This window comes from Vombatus ursinus, unplaced genomic scaffold, assembly GCF_900497805.2.
Source record: "Vombatus ursinus unplaced genomic scaffold, bare-nosed wombat genome assembly UNPS02014807.1, whole genome shotgun sequence".
In the NCBI taxonomy this organism is placed as follows: domain Eukaryota; kingdom Metazoa; phylum Chordata; class Mammalia; order Diprotodontia; family Vombatidae; genus Vombatus; species Vombatus ursinus.
This window is the reverse complement of record NW_020954585.1, coordinates 35565141-35592723: the sequence shown is the minus strand read 5'-3', so window position 1 is coordinate 35592723 and position 27583 is coordinate 35565141. Positions and strand designations below refer to the sequence as shown.

At 35.3% G+C, this 27583-nt stretch overlaps 1 protein-coding gene across 1 annotated transcript in view; it reads left to right on the top strand.

Moving 5' to 3' along the window:
• The window catches only part of SHC3 (SHC adaptor protein 3), a 173849-nt gene extending 146659 nt beyond the window's left edge, over window positions 1–27190 (top strand). Inside the window, exon 12 of the mRNA XM_027874951.1 lies at window positions 26338–27190. Within this exon, the coding sequence (XP_027730752.1) occupies window positions 26338–26466 (129 nt within the window). The 3' untranslated portion in view covers window positions 26467–27190. The remainder of the gene's footprint in view (window positions 1–26337) is intronic.
• Window positions 27191–27583: the final 393 nt, after the last annotated feature.

Below are 27583 nucleotides of genomic sequence, written 5' to 3'. Positions count from 1 at the left end.
TCATCTGGATTATTACAACAGCCTTTCAATTGGTCTCCCTGCTTCAAGTCTCTCTCCATTCCATTCTACTGATGTCAAAGAAATTTTCCTTGAGTACAGATCTGAAGATGTCAATGCCCTACTCAATCAACTTCCATAACTTCCTATCGCCTCTAGGATAAAATATAAACTCTTCTGTTTAGCTTTTAATGCTCTTAATCATCTAGCCCCAATCTTATCTTCCCAACCTTACTAGATAATACTATCCCTTTCACACTTTATGCTTTAGCCACACTGGACTTTTCTCTAATTTTCACATATGACATTCCATATCCCATCTCCATGCCTTTGAACTGGTGTCTCATATGCCAGTAATACACTCAATCATTTTCACCTCATAGAGTCCCTCCCTTTCTTTAATATGCAATCCAAGTACAACCTTCTGCACGAAGCCTTTCCTAATCCCCCAGCTGCTAGTTCTCTCCCTCCCAAACTACTTTGTATATATTTGCATTTTCACTTTATATTTAATGTATTAGTCTGCCTCTTAGATTCAGAATCTCAGAGTTGGAAGAGGCCACCTGGTCTAACCTGTGCCTGAACAAGAATTCACTCTACCATACACCAAAAAAAAAAAAAAAATCCATCCAGGCTTCACTTGAAGACCTAAAATGAGGAAGAATCTAGTGCCTTTCAAAGTAGTCCGTTGTACTTTTGTGGAATTTCTCCCAATTATAAGGAAGTTAAGTTTTACATTAAGTGAAATCTATCTGTAATTTCCACATTATTACAAATTCTGTCCTCTTAGAACAAGAAGAACAAATCTAGTTCCTCTTTTAGCCCTTCAAATGCTTGAAGATTACTATTGAGTTTCTTCTTTAGACCACACATCTCCAGTTGTCTCAAACCTATCTTTATATGGCACAATTTTGACCCTTCTTAGTCCTGATTGCCCCCTCCTCTAGATTTTTTTAGACTTTACTAAAATGAGCTTAGATCTGTGCACAATATCAATGTCATCTGACCAGGGAAGAGGCCACTACAATGGACCTCTCAGTATTTTGGACACTATGTGTTTTTAAAAGTAGCCTAAGGTCACAATAGCTCTTTTTGGTTGCTGTTATGCAATGCTGGTTTATATTAAGGTTGAAGTCTACTAAAACCCCTAGCTTTCAGAGGAACTTATGTCTAGCCACATTTCTCCCATGTTGTACTTGCAGTATTAATTTTTAATGAACATGAAGGACTTTACATTTATCCTGATTAAATGTCACCTTGTTAGATTAGACCCACTGTTCTAATCTAATTTTTTTTTTGGTTCCTGATTCTTTTAGCTGTTCTTCTTAGCTTTCAGTTATCTATACATTTGATGAACATGCTGTCTATATCTTCATCCAAGTCCTTTACAACATTTTAAATAGAACAAGGTCAAAGATAGATCACTAGAGTACTGGACTAGAGACCTTCATCCAAATTGACACTGAGCAATTAGTAACATTCAACAAGTTGCAAATCTACCTTATTGTGCTATCATCTGTACCTTGTCACTCCATCTTTCCCACAAAGATAGTATGAAAGAATTTGTCAAATGCTTTGCTGAAATCTAGGTAAACTATACTATATTTACAGTATCACTCTGACTAGTAGCTGTTTTATTTTATTTTTTGGTTTTTAAAATAATTTTTAAGATTAAATTTTGATCTTGAGTTCCAAATTCTTTTTCCTTCCTCTAGCCCTTACCCTACCCATAGAGAAAGAAATGATACCGTTATCCATGTAAAGTCATTCAGAGCATATTTCCATATTAACCTTATTGCAATAGAAAAAAAGAAAAATAAACTGAAAAAATATGCTTAAATCTGCACTCAGCATTCATCAGTTCTCTCTCTCTCTGGATGTGGACCACATTTTTCATCATGAATCCTTTGGAATTGTTGTGAGTTATTGTACTGATCAGAGTAGCTAAATCTTTCACAGTTGGTAATCATTACATTATTGCTGTTACTGTGTACAATGTTGTCCTGGTTCTGCTCACTTCACTTTTTATCAGTTCATATAAGTTGTCTTCCCAGATTTTCCTGAAACCATCCTCTTCATAATTTCTTACAGCATGATGGTTTTCTGTCACAATCATATATCCCAATTGTTGGGCACCTCCTCAATGTCTAATTCTTTGCCACCTCAAAAAGAGCTGCCATAAATATTTTTGTACATGTAGGTCCTTTTCCTTTTTCTTTGTTCTCTTTGGGATACAGACCTAGTATTGGTATTTCTATGCAGTTTTATGACTTTTTGGGCACAGTTCCAAATTGTTCTCCAGAATGTTTAGACTATTTGGTGGACATTTATAGTGCATTAGTGTATCTATTTTTCCACATCCACTCCAGCATTTGATATTTGCATTTTCTGTCATGTTAGACAATCTGATAGGTATGAGGTGGTATCTAAGAATTGTTTTAATGTGCATTTCTCTAATTATTAGTAATTTAGAGCATGTTTTCATGGAACTATTAGTAGTTTTGATTTCTTCTGAAAACTGCCTGTTCATATCTTTTGATTATTTACCAATTGGATAATAGCTTTTATTTTTATACATTTATTTCCATTACATATATTTGAGAAATGAGATCTTTATCAGAAAAAAATTGCTTAAATTTTTTATCACAGTTTCCTGCTTTGTAATTTTGGTTACATTGGTTTTGTTTGTGCAAAATCTTTTTAATTTTATATAATCAAAAGTATCCATTTTACCTCCTATGATCCTCCTTAGCTCTTGTTTGGCCTTAAACTCTTCCCTTATCCATAGATCTGACAGATAATTTTTCCCATGTTTCCTTAATTTGCTTTTGATAATACTCTTTATGCCTAAATCATGTATCCATTTTGACCTTATCTTGGTATATAATGTGAGATAGTGGTTTGTGTCTAATTTCTGCCAAATTTGTTATTCAGTTTTCCCAGAAGTTTTGTCAAATAGTGAGTTTTTGTTCCAAAAACTTGGATCTTTGGGTTTATCAAATATTAGATTACTATGGTCATTTACTTTTGTTTATTATGCACCTAATTTTTCCTACTGATCAACCACTGTATTTCCCCTCCTTCTTAATCGTACTTTTTTCTAATTACATGTAAAGATATTTTTCAACATACACTTTTATAAGATTGTGAGTTCCAAATTTTTCTCCCTCCCATCTTCCCCTCCCTAAGACAACAAGCAATTTGATATAGGTTATACATGTACTATCATGTTAAACATATTTCCACATTAGTCATGTTGTGAAAGAAGAATAGGAGCAAAAGGGAAAAACCAGAAGAAAGAAAAAACCAACAAAAAAATTGAAAATAGTGAACTTCAATATGCATTCAGACTCCATAGTTCTTTCTCTGAATATGGATAGCATTTTTCATCATGAGTCTTTTGGAATTGTCTTCAACCACTCTATTTATTATCTATTAACAAATTGTTTTGATGATTATCACTTTATAGCATAGTTTGAAATCTGGTATTGCTAGGTCAACTTTCCTTCACTTTTTTCCACATTGATTTCCTTGATATTCATGACCTTTTGTTCTTCCAGATGAATTTTGTTATTATTTTTGTAGAACTATAAATATAATAAGATAAGTCTTTGGTAGTTTGATTGATTTGGCACTGAATAAGTATATTAATTTAGATAGAATAATAATTTTTATTTTATTGATTTGGCCTATCCATGAGCAATTAATATTTCTCCATTTGTTTAGATCTGCCTTTATTTGTATGAGAAGTGTTTTCTAATTGTTTTCAGATAGTTTCTGTGTATGTCTTAGCAGGTAGACCCCCAAGTATTTTGTACTGTCTGCAATTATTTTTAATGAATTTTCTCTATCTCTTTTTGCTAGATTAAAAAATAATATAGAGAAAAGCTGATGATTTGTGTGGGCTTATTTTATTTTTTATTTTGCTTATTTATTTGTAATACAGTTTATTAACAACTTTGCCAAAGATGATATGATGATATTATCATATCATTTGAAAAAAGTAATAGTTTTGTTCCCTTATTGTCTATTTTCATTGCTTCAATTTCTTTTCTTGCCTTATTGCTATACCTAGCATTTCTAGTACAATATTGAATAATAATTATGATAATGGACATCCTTGCTTCATTCCAGGTCTTATTGGCAAGGTTTCTAGTTTATCCCCATTACAGATAACGTTTACTCTTGGTTTTAGATAGATATTACTTACCATTTTAAGGAAAGCTCCATTTATTCCTATGCTTTCTAGTGCTTTTAATGGGAATAGGTATTGTATTTTGTCAAGAGCTTTTTCTGCATCTATTCATATAATTATATGATTTTTGTTGGTTTTGTTATTGATATAGTCAATTACGCTTATAATTTTCCTAATATTGAACCAGCCTTGCATTCCTGGTATAAATTCCATCTGATCATAAGGTATGATCTTTGTGATATATTACTGTAATAGTAAATTGAGGTTCTCCACTATTATGGATTTACTATCTATTTTCTCCTATAACTCACTTATTTGGTGCATATATATTTAGTGTTGATAATACTTCATTGTCGATGGAACCTTTTAGCAAAATGTCATTTCCCTGCTTATTTCTTTTAATTAGATCTATTTTTCTTTTATTTTGTCTGAGATCATGGCTGCTACCTCTGCTTTTTTTTTGCATCAGCTGAAACATAATAGATTCTACTCTAACCCTTTAATTTTCTTCTGTTTTTCTTCTTCTATTGTGTTTCTTGTAAACAACATATTGTTGGATTCTGATTTCTAATCCATTGTGCCATATGCTTCCATTTTTATGGGTAAGTTCATGCTATTCACATTTAGTTATGATTACTAACCATGTATTTCCCTCCATCCCCCACCCTCTCTCTCACCCTGTCCTCCTCAAAAGTCTATTTTGCTTCTGACCATTACCTCTCTTAATCCTTCTTTCTCTCTTAACACTCCCCCTTTTTAATCCCCCTTTCCCTTTTACTTCTCTGTTGAGTAAGATGGATTTCCATACCCAACTGAGCATATATGTGTATCTATGTATGTACATATTTACATAAACACAGACAGATACACACACATTCTTTCCTTTTTGAACCACTGCACAAGAGAGTGAGGTTAAAGTACTACACATTTCCTACCCCTATTTTCCCCTACATTGTAAAAACTTCCTGGCAAGTTCTTCATTTTTATGAGAGATAGTTTCCCCCTTCTTCTTCCTTCCACATTCTCCCAGAGCATCCCTCTTTCTCACTCTCCCATTCTCTTTTTTTTTTTTGAGATCATCTCAACATAATAGACTCAATCTCAAGCCTGCTGCTATGTAGATTCTTTCTAACTACCCCAATAATGCTAAAGTTTTTAGAAATCACATGTTTTATCTTCCAATTTGGGAATGCAAACAGTTCAACCTTAATAAGTTTTTCATGATTTCTCACTAATTTTTAGCTTTTTATGCCCCTCTTAAGTCTTGTGTTTGTCAAATTTTATATTCAGCTTTGGTCTTTTCATCAAGAATACCTGGAACTCCTCTATTTCATTAAGTGGCTATTTTTCCCCTCAGAAAGGTTATACTCAGATTTGTTGGATTTCTTTTTTGTAATCCCAGGAATTATCTTCTGGAATATTATATTACAAGCCCTCTACTCCTTTATTGTGGTTGCTGCTCAGTCTTGCATGATTCTTACTGATATTTGAATTGTTTCTTTCTGGCTGCTTTCAGTATTTTCTTTTTGACCTGGGAGTTCTGGTATTTGGCTATATATTCCTTGGAGTTTTTAATTTTAGAATATCTTTCAGGAGGCTGTTGTGAATTCTTTCAATTTCTACTTTGTCCTCTGGTTCTATGATATCTGAGCCATTTTCCTTTATAATTTTTTTTTTTATATTTGATGTCTGGGTTCTTTTTTAGATCACGGCTTTCTGGTAGTCCACTAATTCTTATATTATCTCTCCTTAATATATTTTCTAGGTCAGTTGTTTTTCCACTGAGATATTTCACATTGTCTTCTATTTTTTTAATTTTTGACTTTGTTTTACTGTTTCTCAGTGCTTCATGGAGTCATTAGTTTTCCCTTGACTGATTCTAATTTTTAAGGAATTATTTTCTTCAGTGATGCTTTGTCTCTTTTCCCATTTGTCCAATTTTGCTTTTTAATGATTTATTTCCTTCAGTATTTTTTGTCTTTTTTTAAACCACGCTATTAATTCTCTTTTTATAATTTTCATGCCTTACTTTAATTACTCCAATTTTTCTTCTACCATTCTCATTTGATTAAAATTTTTTTTTGCCATTTTAAAAATATCTTTCTTTAGCTGTTATAGGGATTCTTGTTGTGCTCATGTCCAATTTCAGAATTTATATTTTGAACTTCCCTATCACTATAGAAGATATTTATAGTCAGGTTCTTTTTGTGTTATTTGTTCATTTTTCTAGCTTTTTTCTTGATTTTGACCTTTATGTTAGAGTTGAACTCTACATATCTGTGGTGTGGGAGGGGGGCTCATTACCCCAAACTTCAGGCTTTTTGCCCTTCTAGTTTCATTGGTAGTGTCAGTGCTTCCAAGTTGATGTGATCTGGGGAGAGGTGTGGTCAATACTTTCCTGGTCTACTGTTTGGTCTTACCTAGGTAGATCCCCTGCTACCTTGTGATTGACTGTAACTACTCCTTTTCATCCTAGAAATCTGGAATTGAGTAGTGATCAATGGTGTTGCCAAATGGTACATGGTCCTGCTCCCAGTATTAGTACATCAGTCCCCTGTGATCTCTTTCTGCCCAGGTATCCAATCTCCTTACCATCTCTGGATGGTGAGAACTCCTGGTACTGCTTCTACTGTTGCTGCTGTAGTCCTATATTCAAGGTTTATAGCTGAATCTCCTATATTGTCCTGGGCTAGAAAAATGCCTCACTTTGATCTTTTGTTATTATGCTGTTTTATAATTCAATTTGATGAGTTATTTTAAATTTGTGTAGAAGGGAATATTGAGAGAATTCAGCTTGAATGCTCCCTTTACTCTGCCATCTTGGCTCTGCCTCCCAGTCTAGTAACTGTTAAAAAAAAGTCATGATGTTATTCTATCCTGACTAATTTTTGATGAAGCCACTGGCTCTTTATAACCATTTCTTCCTCTTCCATATGTTCACTAACCATTCTTTTAGTAATGCATTTTAGAATTTTGCCAAGAAGAGAAATCTATATTGCTGTCTTGTAGTTTGCAGACTCTATTCTTCCCTTTTTTGAAAATTGATAAATTTACCTTTCCTTAATTCTGTGACATCCATAGTCTTCACAATTTTTAAGTTCACTGAAGGTGGTTCAGCAATCTCTTTCTATACCCCAAAATTTAGTTTATCTGGCTTGATGGCTTAAACTCACTGGGGGCAGCTAGATGCTATCATTATTTTCAGATTTATCCTGTCTTTCAACTCTCTAGTACTAATTTTTACTTTGTTCTTTCTAGTCTAAAGATTTTTTTTCCTTAATTGAGAAAATGGAATCAAAATGAGAGATAAGTAGTTCTACTTACTCTCATTCATTCATTATTATTATTATTCCCCCAGGATGAATGAAGAGTATGTTTGGGAGAATTAACAATATTTTTCTGACTCTTAGGAGGAGAAGAATTTGGAGCTTTTTAAATGATGGTAAGAACACAGCTTAGTGAACTGGGGAAAGAAAGCAATTTCAGATATTCCTTCCCTCCTTTTTATGCCATACCTTTTTAAAACTTGATATGATCCAGAAGTTTGGATGACTGGGTTGAGATAACCACAATTCTACTTTATTTTTCAATGTGGCTGAGAATATAAATAAATAAAGACAGTGGCTGTTGTATAGAGAAACAAGTATGAAAATTTTTGACTAAAATAAGAAAAACTTTTAGAGCTTTGTATAATATCAACTAATTTAAAATCAAAATGAAAAGCATATTTTTAAGTTTCCTACCTTCTCTGTATCTATTCTTAGAATTTATGGAACTTCTTGTGCTGATAGGAGACCTAGTTACATGCTTTTAAGCCAGTAACTAAATACTTCTGACTACTCTTAGATGATCTCCAAAGTCCTGGGTTGTTGTCTATAACCCTTGATCTAAATCCTATAATATGTTTTACGTTGTGATATTTCTTGACAGAAGTTATCTACTACTCTGCTTCTTTCAATCTCACTTTATACTGATTGGTGTGTGTGTGTGTGTGTGTGTGTATGTATAAACATATACATATATACCTATACATATATGTATATATATATTGTTCTTGTTGTATAATGTAATATTGTATAATGTATACACATTATTCAGTTGTTTCAGTCATGTCTGACTCTTTGTTGTGACTCCATTTGGGGTTTTCTTGGCAAATATACTGGGATGTTTGTCTGAGGGCAGGTTTGAACTCATGAAAGTGAGTCTTCCTGATTCCAGGTCTGGCACTCTATTCACTGTGCCATGTAGTCCATATATATATATATATATATATATATATATATATATATTTAAACATGTATGCATATATTTATTTCTTTAAAGATATGGTTATCTTCCCCAGGAGATGAAGTCATATCTTGATTATTTGTTATGGTGTTAATGAGTTCAGGATCATAATTTTGATCCTGACTAGTTAGCTTCACATAGAGAAAAGTTTTGTTCCTCAGTCATATATAATAACTTTAATATTGACTAGCCTTCTCCCAAATGTATGTGAGAAAAGCAGTGTGTTATAAAGGAAATAGCTTTAGGCCACAGGCCAAAAGAGGTAGGCTCAAAGTTGTATATACTGCTTATCCCTGAATTGGTTACTTAATTTCTCTGAGCTTCAGTTTTATCACCTATATGATGGGAATAATAATACCTGCCTTATCTCATGATTGTGATGATTAAATGAATTAATGCATGTGAAAATGCTTTGTAAATTCTAAGGTGTTTTCCACAATCAAACTTAAAATCTTTCCCACAACTCTTACTCTTTTCAGGGGGCAGAGCCAAGATGGCAGAGTGAAAGCAGTGATTTGCTTAAGCTCTCCCCCAAAGCCCTACAAATACCTGTAAAAAATGGCTCTAAACAAATTTTAGAGCAGCAGAATCCATAAAAAGACAGAGTGAAACAAATTTCCAGCTCAAGATAACCTGGATATTTGATTGGAAAGGTCTATTGTGCCGGGCTGGGAGAGGAACACAGTTCAGCATGGGTGCATAGGCAAAGACCAGGAGCAAACCTGGAGCAGGTCTCAGAGGACTGAATCACGGGCAGCTGTGGCAATTTGAGATTTCTCAATCCACAAACGCCAAAGACAACTTAGAAGGTCAGTAGGAAAGGTCTCTGACTGCGATGAGAGAGAAGCTCTGTCCTAGCCCCAGTCCTCAAGCAGCCCTGGGGAGGTGGCTGCTTCCTGAGCTTGGCCCACAGAGGGAGGGGGAATTGAATGGCTGTTCATAGGGGAATTGCAGGGATCTCTTTGCTGGTGCTGAGGTAGGATTCTCTTGCTTTGCCCATGCTTGTATCTAGGTTACAATTCTGTGTGGTGGTCCTGGAGTGAGGAGGAGCACTGGCTTGGTGGAGTTTGTAGTGATGGTGGAGAAGGAATCCTCCACTCAATTCCAAGGCAGAAAAAAATTCTTGTGGTCACTCACAGACCAGAATACAGGCCAGGAAATAAAAAAACACCAAACCCTTGATCGTACCACCTTGGAAGAATTGAAGATTTACAGAAGTAAATCCTAGAAGTATCTCTGAAAATAGCTGTGCAAAACTGCTAAAGCTTGGGATAGTACATTCTCCACACTGGAAGCAGACCCCTACCTTAACATAGAGTTTATAACTCAAGTAACTGGCTGGGAAGATAAGCAAACTGCTCAAAAAATGTCAGACTATAGAATCTTTCTTTGGTGACAAAGAAACACAAAACACACAACCAGAAGGCAACAAAATCAAAGGTCCTACATCCAAAGCCTCCAAGAAAAATGTGTATCAGTCCCAGGCCATGGAAGAGCTCAAAAAGGATTTTGAGAAGCAAGTAAGAGAAGTAGAGGAAACACTGGGAAGAGAAATGAGAGATGCAAGAAAATAATGAAAAACGTCAACAGCTTGCTAAAGGAGACCCAAAAAATATTGAAGAAAATAGCACCTTAAAAATAGCCTAACCCAAATGGCAAAAGATGTCGAAAAAGTCAATGAGGAGAAGAATGCCTTAAAAAAAAGCAGAATTGGCCAGATGGAAAAGGAAGTCCAAAAGCTCACTGAAGGAAATACTTCCTTAAAAATTAGAATGGAGCAAATGGAAACTAATGACGTTATGAGAAATCAAGATATTGTAAAACAAAACCAAAAGAATGAAAAAAATAGAAGACAATGTGAAGTATCTCATTGGAAAAACAAGTGACCTGGAAAATAAATCCAGGAGATATAATTTAAAAATTATTGGACTATCTGAAAGCCATGATGAAAAAAAGAGCCTAGACATCATCTTTCAAGAAATTCTCAAGGAAAACTGCCCTGATATTCTGGAACTGGAGAGTAAAATAGAAATTGAAAGAATCCACCAATCACCTCCTGAAAGAGATCCCCAAAGGAAAACTCCTAGGAATATTGTGGCTAAATTCCAGAGTTCGAAGGTCAAGGAGAAAATATTACAAGCAGCCAGAAAGAAACAATTCAAGTATTATGGAAACACAATCAGGATAACCCAAGATTTAGCAACTTCTACATTAAGGGGCTGCAGGGCATGGAATATAATATTCTAGAGGGCAAAGGAGCTAGTATTACAACCAAGAATCACCTACCCAGCAAAACTGAGTTTAATCCTTCAGGAGAAAAAATGGACATTTAGTGAAATAGGGAACTTTCAAGCATTTTTGATGAAAAGAGCAGAGCTGAATAGAAAATTTGACTTTTAAAAACAAGATTCAACAGAAGCATGATGAACTGTTTACATTCTTGCATGGAAAGATTCTTGCATATTTGTAACTCATGAGAACTTTGTCAGTATTAGGGTAATTGGAGGGGAAAAATATATGTACACACACACACATAGATAGATAGATAGATAGATAGATAGATAGATAGATAGATAGATAGATAGATAGATGGCACAGGGCTAGTTGAAGATGAAGGGGTCATATCTGTAGAATAAAATTAAGGGGTGAGAGAGGATTATACTGAGAGAGGATTATACTGGGAGAAGGAGAAAGGGAGAGGTAGTATGGAGTAAATTATCTCACATAAAACAGACAAGAAAAGGCTTTTACAACGGAGGGGAAGTGGGGGAAGGTGAGAGAAAAAGTGACCCTTATTCTCATTGCATTTGGCTTAAGGAGGGAATAACATATACACTTAATTGGGTATGGAAATCTATCTTACCCTACAGGAAAATAGAGGGGAAGGGCATAAGAGAGTGGGGGGATGATAAAGGGGAGGGCAGATTGGGGGAGTGTGTAATCAGAAGCAAACACTTCTGAGGAGGGACAGGGTTAAAGAGAGAATAGAATAAATGAGGGGTGGGATTGGGTGAAGGGAAGTATAGTTTTCCACAACATCACGGCTATGGAAGTGTTTTGCATGACTACACATGAGTAACCTGTATCGAGTTGCTTGCCTTCCCAATGAGGGTGGGTGTGGAGGGAGAAAGAGAAAAAATTTTGAACCCAAAGTTTTAAAACTAAATGTTAAAAACTGTTTTCACATGCAACTGGGAAATAAGATATATAGGCAATGGAATATAGAAATCTTTCCTGCCCTACAGGAAAATAGAAGGTGGGGAGAGATAAAAGGCAGGGCAGATTAGGGGAAGGGGTATTCAGAATTCATGCCATCTTGGGGTGGCGGGAGGGATGAGATAGGGAGAAAATTTGGAACTCAAAATCTTATGGAAATGAATATTAAAAACTAAAAATAAATAAATTATAAATAGAAAAAAAAATCTTACCCTTTTTTTGATATCCCTATTTATTTTCATGTTCCCACTATTCACCCAGTCACCATTTGTGAAACATTTTTTGACTTGTCCTTTTCCTAACCACCCACATTTCATCATTTATAAAATGTTGTCAATTCTACTCTGGAATACTTTTTCATATGTCACCTTCATTTGATTCTCACTGCCACCACTCAAAAGCAAGCCCTTGTTACCACCACCTGAATTAGGGCATAACCTTCTAACTGGTCTTTCTGTCTTCATTTTTTTAATCACAGTCCATACTTCACATTGTATTGTGTTCCCCCAGTCCACTTGATGAAATTATAGGATGTAAGTGGAACAAGTAGCAGACAAAATTTGTTTTTAAGCTATTAAAGAAGGCGTAAAGAAAATTGTCCTTTTCATTGCTCTTTTAGGAGGTATGAAGAAGTGACTCACAATTTTGATGAGATTATAAGGTGGCCAACCCTTAGCTGACCCAAGTAACAACCACGTCCCTGGTTTTCATTAAAAATTCTGGCACTTCTACAAACACCACACTCCAAAGAGTCAGAGCATCATTTATGGAATAAGAATCCAACTTTTGAGGACTTGCTTACACTTACTTCAGAGTGCAGAAAGTCTCTTTTCAACTTCCAGGGATGATTCTTTCTCAATTGATATAACTCCTCCTGTTTTGACTGACTCTTTTAAGACTACCTCAATAGCAGGATGGCTTTTAAAAAGTCACCAGGGCTGTGGCTGATTCTTCAGCCCACCAATGGCGAGACACTCTCCAATTCTATCAAATTGATGGAGTAATTTCTTTTCACCTCTTAAAGGAGCAGCAATATATAAATACTTCTTTATATTTCCTCTACAAACTGAAGATGGGTCACTGAGTTTTGTACCCTTCACAATCTATAAAAATGTCACTCAGAATAGGAACCACTTAAAGTTTCATATTCTTTGCCAGGAACAAAATGAACCACTCTTAACCTGAAAGGGGCAAATGCTTGACAAATTCAAGTATAACATACATATAATGTTAAAGCAGGAGCCAACATAGCAGAGCACAAGCAACAACTCAGCTGAACTTTCCCAACATTCCCCTACAAATACCTTTAAAATATCTCCTTAAACAAAAATTTTGGAGCAGCAAAGTCAATAAAAGTTCAGAGTGACACATTTTTTCCCATGTAAGACAATTTAAAAGGTCAGCAGGACAGTCTGTGACAATGGGTTGGGGGCTAGCTTGGAGGACACAGGGAGGCAGGCAGCACCAGCAGCATGGTGGGCCTTGGAGGTGGCTGTGACAGCAAATGCAACAGTTTTGGGAGCTCTCATCCCCGAAATAGTAAGGGAGTCTGTTCAGAAAGAGATTATTGATTACCTACAGTGGGTGCAAGTGGAGCTGATTGGCAACTCTATTGCCCATATGCAATTCTGGATTATAATTCCAGGGCAGAGAAGAGTGTTTGTGGTTGGCTACAAAGGAGCAGGGGCCCTGGTCACAGTTCCAGGGCAGAGAGAAGTGGTAATACTTGCAGGTGCAGGGGAGTACGGCCCTGCTTACGAATAGAGCAAAGACCAGGAGAACAGTGACCACACCTCTTCTTGGATCACACCACCTAGGAATGACCAAAAAACTTTCAACCCCCCAGAACTAGCTCTGAAAACAGCAACACAAAAAAGCCTGAAGTTGGGGACATTGCCTCCCTACCACCAGGTGAGCAGAGTCCATCCTTAACATAAAATTAAAATTTCATCTGGAAAATGAGCAAACAACAACAAAAGAACTTGATCATAAAAAGCTACTGTGATGGCAGGGGAGACCATGACATAAACTAAGAAGTAGAAAACAGTATGAAAACAGCTACAACCAAAGCCTCAAAGAAAATCGCTAATTGGATCCAAGCTCAACAAGAATTCATGGAACAGTTAAAGAAAGAGATGAGTGGAAGAGGAAAAATTGAGAAAAGAAGTGAAAGTGATACTACAAAAATTATAAGAACAGGGTTAACAACTTAGGAAAAGAAGCACAAAAATACTGAAGAAAATAACACCTTAAGAAACAGAATTAGCCAAATAATAAAGAAACACAAAAATTCACTGAAGAAAAGACTCCTTTAAAAAGTAGAACTGGCCAAATGGAAAAAGAGATACAAAACCTCAATGAAGAAAATAATTCTTTAAAAATTATAATTGGCCAAATAGAAGCTAACAACTCCTTGAGTCATCAAGAAATGATAAAATAAAGTCAAAAGAATGAAAAAAAAATAGAAGAAAATGTAAAATACCTCACTGGAAAAATAACTGACCTATAAAATAGATTGAGGAGAGATAATTTAAGATATACTAGACTACCTGAAAGCTATCCTCAAAAAAAGAGCCTAGACATCATATTTCCAGAAATTATTAAGGAAAACTGCTTCAATTTCTTAGATCCAGAGATCTGGTAGAATTTGAAGAACCCACTGATCATCTACTGAAAGACATACCCAAATGAAAATTCCCAGGAATATAGCCAAATTCCAGAGCTCCAAGGTAAAGGAGAAAATACTGCAAGTAGCTAGAAACAATTCAAATTTTGTAGAGCCTTAATGAGGATCATACAAGATTTAGCAGCTTACATGTTAAAGAAGTAGAGGGCTTGGAATATGATATTCCAGAAGGTGAAGAAATGATTAAAAGCAAGAATAACCTACTAAGCAAAACAGAATATAATCATTCTGGGGAAAAAGGAATATTTAATGAAATAGAGGATTCCCAGGCATTCCTAATGAAAATATCAGAGCTGAAATAGAAAATTTGACATTCAGATACAAGACTCAAGAGAAGCATAAAAAGGTAAACATGAAAGTAATCGTGAGAGACTCAATAAAGTTAAACTATTTATATGCTTATATGGGAAGATAATACACATAACTCCTGAGAACTTTATTATTTTTAAGGCAATTAGAAGAAGTCTATATAGACAGAGAGCATTAGTATGAGTTGGTTATGTTGGAATGATCTCTCCCCACCCCACCCCCAAAAAGCAAAGGGGTGAGAAAGAGGGATGCCCTGGGAAAAGGGGGATGGGAGAGGGAGAGGGACAAGGAACATTTTCTCAAATATAAAAGACATACAAGGAATAGTTTTTATTGTGGAGAGGAAAATTAGAGGTGATTGAAAGGCAATGCTTGAACCTCACTCTAATCAGAATTGGTTCAAAGACAGAAGAATATATATACATACACACACATGCTCAATTGTGTATAGAAATCTTTCTTATTCAATAGAGAAATAGGAGGGGAAGGGGTAAGAAGTATGGGCTCATGTGTGATAAAAGGGAGGGTGGATTTAAGAAGGCAGTGGTCAAAAGGAAAATATACTTCTGAGGAGGGGCAGAATAAAAAAAAGAAAACAATGAACAGAAGAAAATAAGATGTAGGGAAACTTGTGAATGTGATTGGGATGAACTCACATGGAAGCAGATAGCAGAATGGATTAGAAACAGAATCAAAAGCCATGTTTTTTACAAGAGACATACTCGAAACAGAGACATACATAGGGTTAAAATAAAGGATTGGAGCAGAATCTATTATACTTAAGCAGAATTAAAAAAAGGCAGGGATAGCGATCATGATTTTAGACAAAAATAGATCTAATTAAATGAGATAATCAAAGAAACTATATTGTGCTAAAAGATACCCTAGACAATGAAGTAATATAAAAAATTTACAGCAGGTTTCTGTGATACAGGTTTTGTCTCTCAAATATATAGGAAACTGAGTCAAATTCATAAAAATAAGAGCCATTCCGTTATTGATAAATGGTCAAAGAATATGAATGGCAGTTTTCAAAAGAAGAAAACAAAGCTATCTGTAGTCACATGAAAAAATACTGTAAATCACTATTGATTAGAGAAATGCTAATTTTAAAAACTCTATGTTATCACCTTACACCTATCAGAAATGACAAATGCTGGAGGAGATAAGAGAAAATAGGTACACTAATAAACTATTGGTGGAGTTGTGAACTGTTTCAAACATTCTGTTGAACAATTTGGAAGTATGCCCAAAGGGCTATAAAACTGTGCATACCCTTTGACCCAACAATAGCACTACTAAGTCTGTACTTCAAAGGGATCAAGGACAAAAGAAAAATAATCTATATGTACAAAAATATTTATAGCAGCACTGTTTACAGTGACAAAGAATAGGAAATTGAGGGGATGCCTATCAATTGGGGAATGACTGAACAAGTCGTGGCATGTGATTTTGATGAGTGTGCTACAAGAAATGAAGACGGGGGTGGTTTCAGAAAAAAATGGCAAGACTTATATGAACTGATGCAAACTGAAGTGAGATGAACTGGGAGATCATTGTATACAGTAACAACATTGTTGTAATGATGATCAGCTGTAAAAGAGTTGGCTACTCTGATCAATACAGTGATCCAAGATAATTCCAAAGGACATGATAAAAAAGTGCTATCCACCTCCAGAGAGAGAACTGATTAGCTCTGAGTACAAGTTAAAATATAATTTTCTTGCTTATTTTTTTTTGGTGACATTGCTAATATAGAAATATCTTTTGCATGAGTTTACATGTATAATTGATTTCATTTTGCTTGTCTTCACAGTGGGTAGGGGAGGAGTAGGAGGGAAGGAGAGAATTTGGAACTCAAAACTTCAAAAGAAAAGATTGTTAAAAATAAATAAATAATATTTTTGGGGGGAGGTGGAAACAGAACCAACTACTTTAACACCATATTATTTGTTATCTCATTTTTATGTTCTACAACCTCATTAAGTAGAATGGTGGATTCAGTGGATCTGGGGGATCCCCCTTTGCTGCACTCTGCTAGAGATGCAAGCAAGTTCTGCTTTTTCACATCAAGTAGACAGTTTCTCTTCCTCTTTATATTCCTTCAAATACTTGAAGACAGCTTTCATGTCTCAAGTCTTCTCTTTTCCAGGCCAAGTTCCTTGATCTAATTCTCATATAACATTACACAAGGGCTTTCACTGTGCTATTTACCCTATTCTGGACCCTTTTTAACTGGCAAATATCCTTCCTAAAATGAGATTCCCAGAACTAAATACAATAATTTAAATATTGCCTGGTGAGGATGGCATACAGGGAAAGTGTCATGCCCTTGTTCTGGATACGACACCTTTCTTAATGTTGCATAAGATTGACTTTGCTTTTTTCCTGCTACATTGTTGATTCCTCCCCCAAACCAACTGATTATGGGTCTACACATCTTTTAAGATCTAGTTAAAATATCACCTCTATTAAGTAGTCAAATCTAATTCTGCTCCTGTAAAAACACACATCCTACTACCAATGTGTTAGTAGAGGCAGAGCTAAAATTCATGTGAATAGAGAAGCAATTATCGATATAGCTTTTCCTGGAAATAAATGTAGTTATTGAGCTGGACTTCTTCAACTAGGAAGGTAAGTTCAGGGAGGAAAACCTACCACAGGATGAATAGTTCTAACTATGAGGGTGAGCGGGCATTTGGGTATAAAGCTGTGAGGCATGCTACCCTGAGGAAGTTTTCAAAATTTTTTTTTTCTTCTCCAAGATAGACTCCTTAACATCTTGCTTTTTGTACCATGGTAGGAAAAGAAGCTGTCTTATCACCCCAGTTAGCATGATCTCGGTGTAGTAGGGGACCCTATTTCCCACTCTGATACAAAATGAATTGTCAAGGAAGCTACTCTGGAGAAGTAAAACATGAACAAATACAAAAACAAAAACAAAACTTTTCTCACACAAGGTGTCTTACACCCAAATGCCAAATTACCTATTCAGCTTATAGCCATGGCTGTCCATACTGTGGTAGGTTGTGCCTCAATGAAGACAGAACGTGATAATTGAAAGGAGATTGAACTGGGCTTCAGTTTTCTGATCTGTAAGACATTATAGTGTAATAGAAAGAATACTGGATTTCCTATTAAAGGATGAGTCCTTTACTACCTTTACTATAATACCTTTAATTCCAGTTATTGCCCATGTGACCCTGGACAAGTCACTTAGTGACTGAGGCCCATGTCTTTTTGGGCCTCAATTCTCTTATCTGTAGCATAAAAGGATTAAGCTACATGACTTCTGAGGTACTTTCTAGCTCTAAATCTTTATTTATAATGGTGATTTTTAGTTTGTGGTTTGGGAATCCTGCAAGTTCCAAAAAGCTTTTTAGGGGGTCTATGGGATCAAAACTATTTTCATATTAATACTGAGACATTTTAATTTCTAATACAGTAAAAATTGATGGTTATAACCTACATAAACAAAAAGTCTTTGTGGAGTCCTCAGTAATTTTAAGGGTGTAAATGAGGCCTGACACACACAAAAAATTTGAGAACCACTGATTTATGATAATCCCTTAGGTTTCTTTCCACAATCAATGTTGATTCTCTGATAATATCTTTTTTTTTTCTTGAGCAAAGAAGCCTGTTGTTATTCTGTTGTCCACCAGAGGACAGTGAAAGAACAGTAATCCTCAAGATTAGCTGCATTGCAGAAGTAATTACTGAATTAAAGGTTTGCAGAAGCAGCAACCAACGGCGAGCAGCAAAATTTCTTTGCCTCTGTGGCTTCAGAATAATTTTATTTTATTTTTTGCCAAACATATATAACAAATTATTTCATGTAAGATAGATATCAAGATATAGGTCCTTTGGAGAATGGGGACAAGGTAGAAATGGGAAAAGGACTGTGCTGCAACACTGAAGGAATATTTCTTACTATTACTTTTTCTGTTTGCCTATTGGTACCAGTATAACCTGTTCCTATGCTGTGGTCTCTCATCTTCAAATTTTTATTTATTTCTGGCCTGAAAGAGGCCTTTTTCTTTTCAGAGAAAAATAGAGTAAATTTGCACATTTCATGGTTCACACCTATTATCTCATTTGTTTCTCACAAAAACCCTGCCAGTTAGATGCTATTACTATTCTCATTTTATAGGTAAGGAAATAGAGGATGATAAAGTTTAAGCGAGTTGCCCATTTTTTTTTTGGAGGCAATTGGGTTTAAGTGACTTGCTCAGGGTCACACAACTGGTAAGTGTCCTAGGTCAAATTTGAACTCAGGTCCTCCCAACTCCAGGGCAGTGTGCTATTCACTAGGCCACCTAACTGCCCCCAAATTTAGGTGTTCTTGACTTCCAATCTACCTTTCTAGCTGCTACATTATATTGCTTCCATTGTGTGCATGCTCTGTGTGTGTATGTGTGCGTGTATATAATTACTGTGAATAAAATTTTGTGTGCTTTACAATATGATCATACATTATATCTCTAAGTAATGTTGATGCAAAAATACAAAATAAAATATTGGTAAAGAAACTACAGCAGCATATTAAAAAAGATTATTCATTATGACCAAGTTAAATTCATACCAAGAACTGAGGGATGATTTAATATAAGAAAAACAATAAACAGAACAGGCCACATTATTAAGAGAAACAATAAAAATTACACGATTGTGTCAATAGATACAATAATAGATAATAGAAAGAGATGTTGAAAAAATACAGTGCCCATTAATATTAAAAAAGATCTCTAGTTAATCTTTATTAAATAATGTTCTTAATTTTAGATAGTTGCTGCTTGTCATATTAAGGAAAGACCAATTTCTTCCTCTGCTTTTTGGTATTTTTTTTTTAACAAATAGGCATATTTTGTTGTAAATTTTTCCTGCATCTTTTGGTATAATCATATGATCTGTATTGTTCTTGCTATAAGTGTGTTTTGTTATATTTATAGTTTTCCTAGTTTGATCCAATTTTATATTCTTGGAGTAAATCCAACCTAGATATAGTGTATAACTTTTTTGATGAGTTGCTATAACCTATTTGATAATATATTATTTAAAATTTTGTGTTAAAATTTATTAGGATTATTGATCTAGAGTTTTCTAATCTGTGACTTTATTTTTCTGTGATTGGGATATTTAAATTCTCTCTTGTTCTTTCAATCTGGGAATTTTGTACTTTTGTAAATATTTACTTATTTCATTTAAATTACTTGTTTTACTGGTATAGAATTGGACAAAATAGTTTCTAATAATTACCTTTATTTCCTCATTGTTTGTTGCAAATTTCCCTGTTTCATTTTGATAGTGCTAATTTGATTTTCCTCTTTCTTTTTATTTTTTTTCTTTTTTTTTAAAATTTTTTTGTCCAAGCTAAATATTTTTTTTTATTTTTAGTTTTCAACGTTTACTTCCACGAGATTTTGAGTTCCAAATTTTCACCCCATCTCGCCCCTCCCCCCACCCCAAGATGGCATGCATTCTGAATACCCCTTCCCCTAGTCTGCTTTCCCTGCTATCTCTCCCCCCTTCCCCTTCTATTTTCCTGTAGGGCAAGATAGATTTCTGTACCCCATTTCCTGTATTTCTTATTTCCCAGTTGCATGTGAAAACATTTTTTTTAAACATGAGTTTTTTAAACTTTGGATTCCAAATTTTCTCCCTTCCTCCCTCCCCACCCACCCTCATTGAAAAGGAAAGCAGCTCAATATAGGCTATACATGTACAGTTATGCAAAACACTTCCATAGTAGACATACTGTTAAAAACTAACTGAATTTCCCTTAATCCTATCCCACCCCCCCCCTTGACCCTGTCCCTCCTCAGAAGTATTTGCTTCTGATTACCCCCTTTCCCAATCTGCCCTCCTCTCTATCATCCCCCTACTCTCTTGTCCCCTTCCCCTCCTATTTTCCTGTAGGGTAAGACAGATTTCCATACCCAATTGAGTGTGTATATTATACCCTCCTTAAGTCAAATCCTGTGAGAATAAGATTCACTCATTTCCTCTCACCTTCCCCCAGTTCCCCTCCACTGTAAGAGCCTCTTCTTTTCTGTTTTTTTTTTTGTGAGATAGTTTACCCCATTCTACCTCTCCCTTTCTCCTTTTCCTAGTATAATCCTCTCTCACCCCTTGATTTTATTCTCCAGGTATGACCCCTTCATCTTCAACTCACCCTGTGCCCTCTATCTATTTATCTATCTATCTATCCATCTATCTATCTATCTATCTATCTATCTATCTATCTATCTATACATATAATTTTTTCCCTCCAAGTACCCTAATACTGACAAAGGTCTCACGAGTTACAAATATCATCTTTCCATGCAGGAATATAAACAATTCAACCTTAATAAGTCTCTTATGATTTCTCTTTCCTGTTTACCTCTTCGTTTTCCATTTGAGTCTTATATTGGGAAGTCAAATTTTCTATTCAGCTCTGGTCTTTTCATCAAGAATGCTTGAAAGTCCTCTATTTCACTGAATGACCATTTTTTCCCCTGAAGAATTATACTCAGTTTTGCTGGTTAAGTGATTCTTGGTTGTAATCCTATCTCCTTTGCCCTCCAGAATATTATATTCCATGTCCTGCGGTCCTTTAATGTAGAAGCAGCTAAATCTTGTGTTATCCTGATTGTGTTTCCACAATACTTGAATTGTTTCTTTCTGGCTGCTTGTAATATTTTCTCCTTGACCTTTGAACTCTGGAATTTGGCTACAATATTCCTAGGAGTTTTCCTTTGGGGATCTCTTTCAGGAGGAGACGGTGGATTCTTTCAATTTCTATTTTGCCCTCTGGTTCTAAAATATCAGGGCAGTTTTCCTTGATCATTTCTTGAAAGATGATGTCTAGGCTCTTTTTTTGATCATGACTTTCAGATAGTCCAATAATTTTTAAATTCTCTCTCCTGGATCTATTTTCCAGATCAGTTGTTTTTCCAATGAGATATTTCACATTATTTTCTCATTTTTCATTCTTTTGGATTTGTTTTACAGTGTCTTGATTTCTCATAAAGTCACTAGCTTCCAATTTCTCTATTCTAATTTTTAAGGAAGTGTTTTCTTCAGTAAACTTTTGGACTTCCTTTTCCATTTGTCCAATTTTACTCTTTAGGGCATTCTTTTCTTCATTGGCTTTTTGGACCTCTTTTGCCATTTGGGTTAGGTTATTTTTTAAGGTGTTATTTTCTTCAGTATTTTTTGGGTCTCCTTTAGCAAGCTGTTAACTTGCTTTTCATGATTTTCTTGCATCACTCTCATTTCTCTTCCCAGTTTTTCCTCTATTTCTCTTACTTGCCTCTCAAAATCCCTTTTGAGCTCTTCCAAGGCCTGGGACTGATTCTTATTTTTCTTGAAAGTTTTGGATGTAGGAGCTTTGACTTTGTTTTCTTCTTCTGGTTGTATGTTTTGATCTTCTTTGTCAGCAAAGTAAGATAATATAGTCTGACTCTTTTTGCGCTGCTTGCTCATGATCCCACCCAATTACTTGAGTTTTAAACTCTTTGTTAAGTTAAGACCCTGTTTCCCATGTGGAGAATGTACTGTCCCAAGCTTTGGGGGTTTGTACAGCTGTTTTCAGAGATACTTCTAGGGGCCTGCAAATTTTCAGTTCTCCCAAAGTTCTATGATAAGCGGCGAAGTGTTTCCTCTCCACCACCATAACAAGCTCCACCAGGCCAGCGCTCCTCCTTGCCCCAGGACCGCCACTCAGAACTGTGACCCAGATCCAAGCACGGGCAAAGCAAGAGATTCCTGCCTCAGCCCTGGCAAAGAGATCCTTGTAATCCCCCTCTGTTAAGCCACTCAATTCCCCCTCAGTCTGTGGGCCGGAAGGTCAGAAGGCAGCTGCTGCCCTTGGGGCAGCTGAGATCTAGCTTCTTCTCTTACCGCAGTAACAGACTTTTCCCACTGACCTTCTAAGTTGTCTTTGGCATTCGTGGGTTGAGAAGTCTGGAAACTGCCACAGCTGCCTGTGATTCAGTCCTGGAGTCACTGGAGGTTTGCTCCAGTGTCGCTGTGGCCTGAGCACTCATGCTGCACTGTGCTCCTCTCCCAGCCTGGTGCAATATACCTTTCTGATCAGCCATCCAGGTTGTCTTGGGCTGGAAATTTGTTTTACTCTGTTTTTTTGTGGGTTCTGCTGCTTTAGAATTTGTTTAGAGCTGTTTTTTGTAGGTATTTGGAGGGGTTTGGGGGAGAGCTCTGGTAAGTCACTGCTTTCCCTCTGCCATCTTGGCTCCAGCACCCTCCTCTTTTTGTTTTAAAGAAACTATTTGCTTTTGATTAGTTACTTCATCTTTCAAAAAGTATCTATGGCTTTTTTTTTTTTTACTAATTCATTAATTGTTTTTTATTAATTTCTTCTCTGATGTTCAGAATTTATATTTCGGTGCTTAATTAGTTTTTAAAAATTTGTTGGTTTTTAGGTTTTTTTTTAGTTGCATGCTTAATTAATCGATATATTCTTTATTTTGTTGATGAAAGTGTTTAGTGATATAAATTTTCCTTTAAATACTTCTTTGGCTGTATCCCAAAATTTGGGGTGTGTTGCCTCATTGTCATACTGTTTGATGAAATTATCTGGTGTTTCTGTGACTTGCTCTGCGATGCACAGATTTCTTAGGATTAAATTATTTGGTCTTCAATTAATTTGTAATACTTTTTAATGGACCTTTATTGATTATAATTTTTTTGTTGTGGTCAGTAAAGGATGTATTTAATATTTCTGCTTTTCTATATGTATTTATTAATGAAGTTTTATGCCATAATACATGGTCAGTTTTTGTAAATGTGTAATACACTGCTTAGAAATATAGATAGATAGGAATGCACACATTTATATGTATACACACACATTCCTTTCCATTCCCATTCAGTACTTGCCAGAGATAAATTATAACACATTTTTCTAAAATTCTGTTTAGATAATTAAATTCTTTTTTGTTGATCTTTCTATTAGATTTGACAATGTTCAAAAAAAGGCACACTGAAGTCCCCAGCTATTATAGTTTTGCTGCCTCTTTCTCCTGTAACTCATTTAACTTTTCCTTTAAGTATTTAAATGCTATACCATCCAATGCACATTATTTTAAGTATTGACATTAATTCATTATATATACTGCCTTTAAGCACACTGTGGTATGCTTAATCCTGTGGTATTGTTATTTATTTTTTCAAATATGTCTATTTTTGCATTTGCCTTGTCTGAGATCCTAATTGCTACCCCTGAGTTTTTGAGTTAAGTTGAAGAATTTTTTTTTGCTCTAGCCCATTATTTTAATTCTGTATCGATCTTTATGTTTTAAACATGTTTCTTATAAGCAATATGCTGTTGGATTCTGCTTTCTAATATACCCTACTGTATCTTAAGTAGTTCTCTCCACATACTAAAATTTGGCAGCATTCAAAAAATCTTTGCCCCTGGGTTACTCTTCTGAAGTGTTGTAGAACAGTGGCATAAAATTCAAACAGAAACAGGCCACTAAACTGTACATAAAGATTTCTCTGGGCCAAATATTGACTTAGAAAATCCCATATATATTATATGTATATTTTTATTAATATATGAACAAATTAAAATAAGAAAGTACATTTTACTTTGATATAGGCTGCATTCGGCAGTATTGTGGACATATATACATATGTAAAGCTACTAAAGGATGTGTGTACATGCAAATGTGGCAAAGATATAAACATGCATAGACCCTCTACTGAAAGCATCTCTCAGCTAGAAATTCCTAATTATCAATAAAATCATAAAACTGCCTAGTGCAGATCTTCTCTGCTACTCAGAGCCTCTCTGCTCTCTTGTGATTTTATCAATGGAAATGATATTAAAGAAAAATGATTATTAATGTGCTTTGGTTGAACCCTAAGGATCATAGGACCTTTCTTTCTGACTTGCAGCTGAAACTTTTCAAAAATCTCTCCCTCATTAGAATGTGAGCTCCTTGAGAGCTGAAATGGTCTTGCTTTTCTGCTTGTAACCCCACTACTTACCATAGTTCTTTGTCCACAGTAAGTACTTAATAAATTCATTAATCCACTGCAGTCAAATGTAGGAATTCTACTAAAATGAAACCCTGTGTCCCACTCTGAGAAAAACCTCAAACCTCAGGGGGCAAATAAAGGACAATATCAACTTGTGCAAAATGTTTATATTCTGCAACAGAGGTGACAAACATATGGAGTGGGTGTATGTATATATATGTGCATATATACACATATAAAAATACATACACGTATATATATATTGGATATAACAAAATGAAGCAAGTTCGGCCTCTGACACATACTGACTGAGTGACCTTGGTCAAATCACTTAATCTCTCAATGCTCTAGGCAAATCCCTAGATTGAGTGCCTATTCCTTTCCTTGTGGCTGCAGCACCATATTCAATAGCCAGAGACACTATAGATACTGTTATGGTATTTTTAAGAAGCAGTACAATTGAGGCAATGACAATTACCTGCCATTCTGTTGAAACTGGGCTATCAAGTCTGAAGAGACACTGAATGATGTACAGAGAGAAAGAGAATGAAGATAAATTATTTTCTGAAATAGCTGTTTTTAACTTTTTTTTCCTGTGAAGAAATATTTATGAAGAGAATTATTATTATTTTTGGTGAAGCAATTGGGGTTAAGTGACTTGCCCACAGTCACACAGCTAGTAAGTGTTATGTGTCTGAGGCCAGATTTGAACTCAGGTCCTCCTGACTCCAGGGCTGGTGCTCTATCTGCTGCACTACCTAGCTATCCCAATGAAGAGAATTATTGAAAGACTTTGGTTGCCATTAAATGAGATAATATTTATAAAATGCCTAGCACACTGCCTGACACATACTAGGTGCTTAATAAATGCTTATTCCTTTCCCTCATTTCTGATCCTGAGAAAGCTTAATGGCGGGACTGTATTCCAGAATTGAGGAAATCAGTAGTTTTATATGCTGGTTAGAGGTGACTCTAATCCTGATTGCTAATTTTTTTTATCGGCTAAAACATTGTAAATAATTACAAATGTAATCTTTTGTGTTTGTTACACTAGCAAGAAATAATATAGCCAATGACCTTGATGTTTATTTAAGCCTATATTAGAAGGTTTCACATATGCACACACACAGAGAAGGGCCTGGGGGAGCAAATGCTTATAGGTTTATTAAATATGAAATATTTTATAAATTCATAAAGCCTCTTTGCAAACAAAAATTGCAAATTCTCAGAACTGCTATATGGGACACGAAGGAGATCATGATCACCTTCGAATGGAGAGGTAAGAACAGAGAGAAGAGGCTGGACTAGATTTGTGTGGTACAGTGAAAAGAATGCTACATTTGCAGTCAGAGGACCTGATTTTTTTTTACCTACCTCTACAAATTCATATCGGTGTGATAATTGGTTAAGTATTTAACTTCTTTGGACCTCAGTTTCTTCATCTGTAAAAGGAACTGGACTAGATAACACCTGTTATCTAGTACTGCTCCAAATCTATGTAAGATGCTTTCAGCACTAAATTCTATGATTCTAAAATAGATTACCAAACACATCTTTGAGAGGGTCGGGATGAACATTCAGGCCTACTGACTTTGAAGCTCAAAATACTATGTTTATTCTCCTTACTGAGCTAATATGTAACCTTTAATCTCATATGTAGGTTCGAACAAAGGACCAAGTTTTTGACAGCATAAGTCACCTCATCAACCATCATCTTGAGAATAATTTGCCTATAATATCAGCTGGGAGTGAACTCTGCCTTCAGCAGCCTGTGCAAAGGAAACAGTGACCCTTCAGCAACTTAAAATCTCCGTCTTCTGTGAGCTCTGTTCACTGGTCATTGCATACATGAGACGGTTTAAATCCAAAGTGCATTCTTGGTTGCTTTGTCTCTCATCTTGAGAAGACCAGGCAAATCAGAAATTGGGAATGCATGGGGCTTAATAAAACTGAAAACTTTCTTAAAATATGATTTTAATAACATTGTTCCAGTCCCTTCATGTGCATTTTTGAGGTGTACATCTCATACATCCTGTGCAAATACAATCTCTGCATATATTTATAAAGCCTGTGAAAAATAAGACTAATATTGTTTGATGTATATTTTTTAACTAAAAAAAGGTTCATTGTGATTGTATAGGTGAAAATGTAATTGGACTGTTTTGTTACATTGGAAAACAATAAGGAGAATGTTGCTTTTAATTTAGTGAATAAGAATAACTTAAAAAGAAGATGTCAGGTTGACTGATAAAGATGGAACTTAAATAGGTCAGGTCAAACTGCTATCTGGAAATTTTTGTTTGGATCTGTGTTTGAAGTATTATAAAAAGCATTTTCTCCTTATAATATAGAATTTTAATTCCCCCAAGATGCTTGTACCTTGCTCTGACAATGACATGGTATGATCTCTGTGTAAGCATTTGTTTTCTTCAACAATAGGTACCATATACTGCAATTTAATAAATGGAAATCTCCTTTATAGTTATAAATGTAACTCATTGACTGAAATGAAGTTTCTGGTTACCAGTATTCCTAACCATAATGTACCAGGTGGTTAGAACTCAAAGGCCAAAGGCCCAAAGGACCTAATGTCATTTGCTTGTATGGGACAAAGTGAGCCTGGTTGGTGTCAAAGTCTTCACTTAGTTTTTCCTCCCTCTCTCTCCTCTTCACCCTTCTTATGACAAACTGGTAGTGTTGGTGACATGGACTGAAATCCTATTAGTTTCTAAATGAGGCAAAGCTTTAATACTGCTTTCATTATTGATTAGCACATTTTCCTGTGTTTTTTTTTCCTCCCTTATGTTTAGCAGAGGGAAGAAGAGGGAGCAAAGTGGTATTTTTTGGCAGGCAAAGGTATGTGTACTAGAGAATGTGTGAGCTAACTATTAAATGCCAGTTCTTAT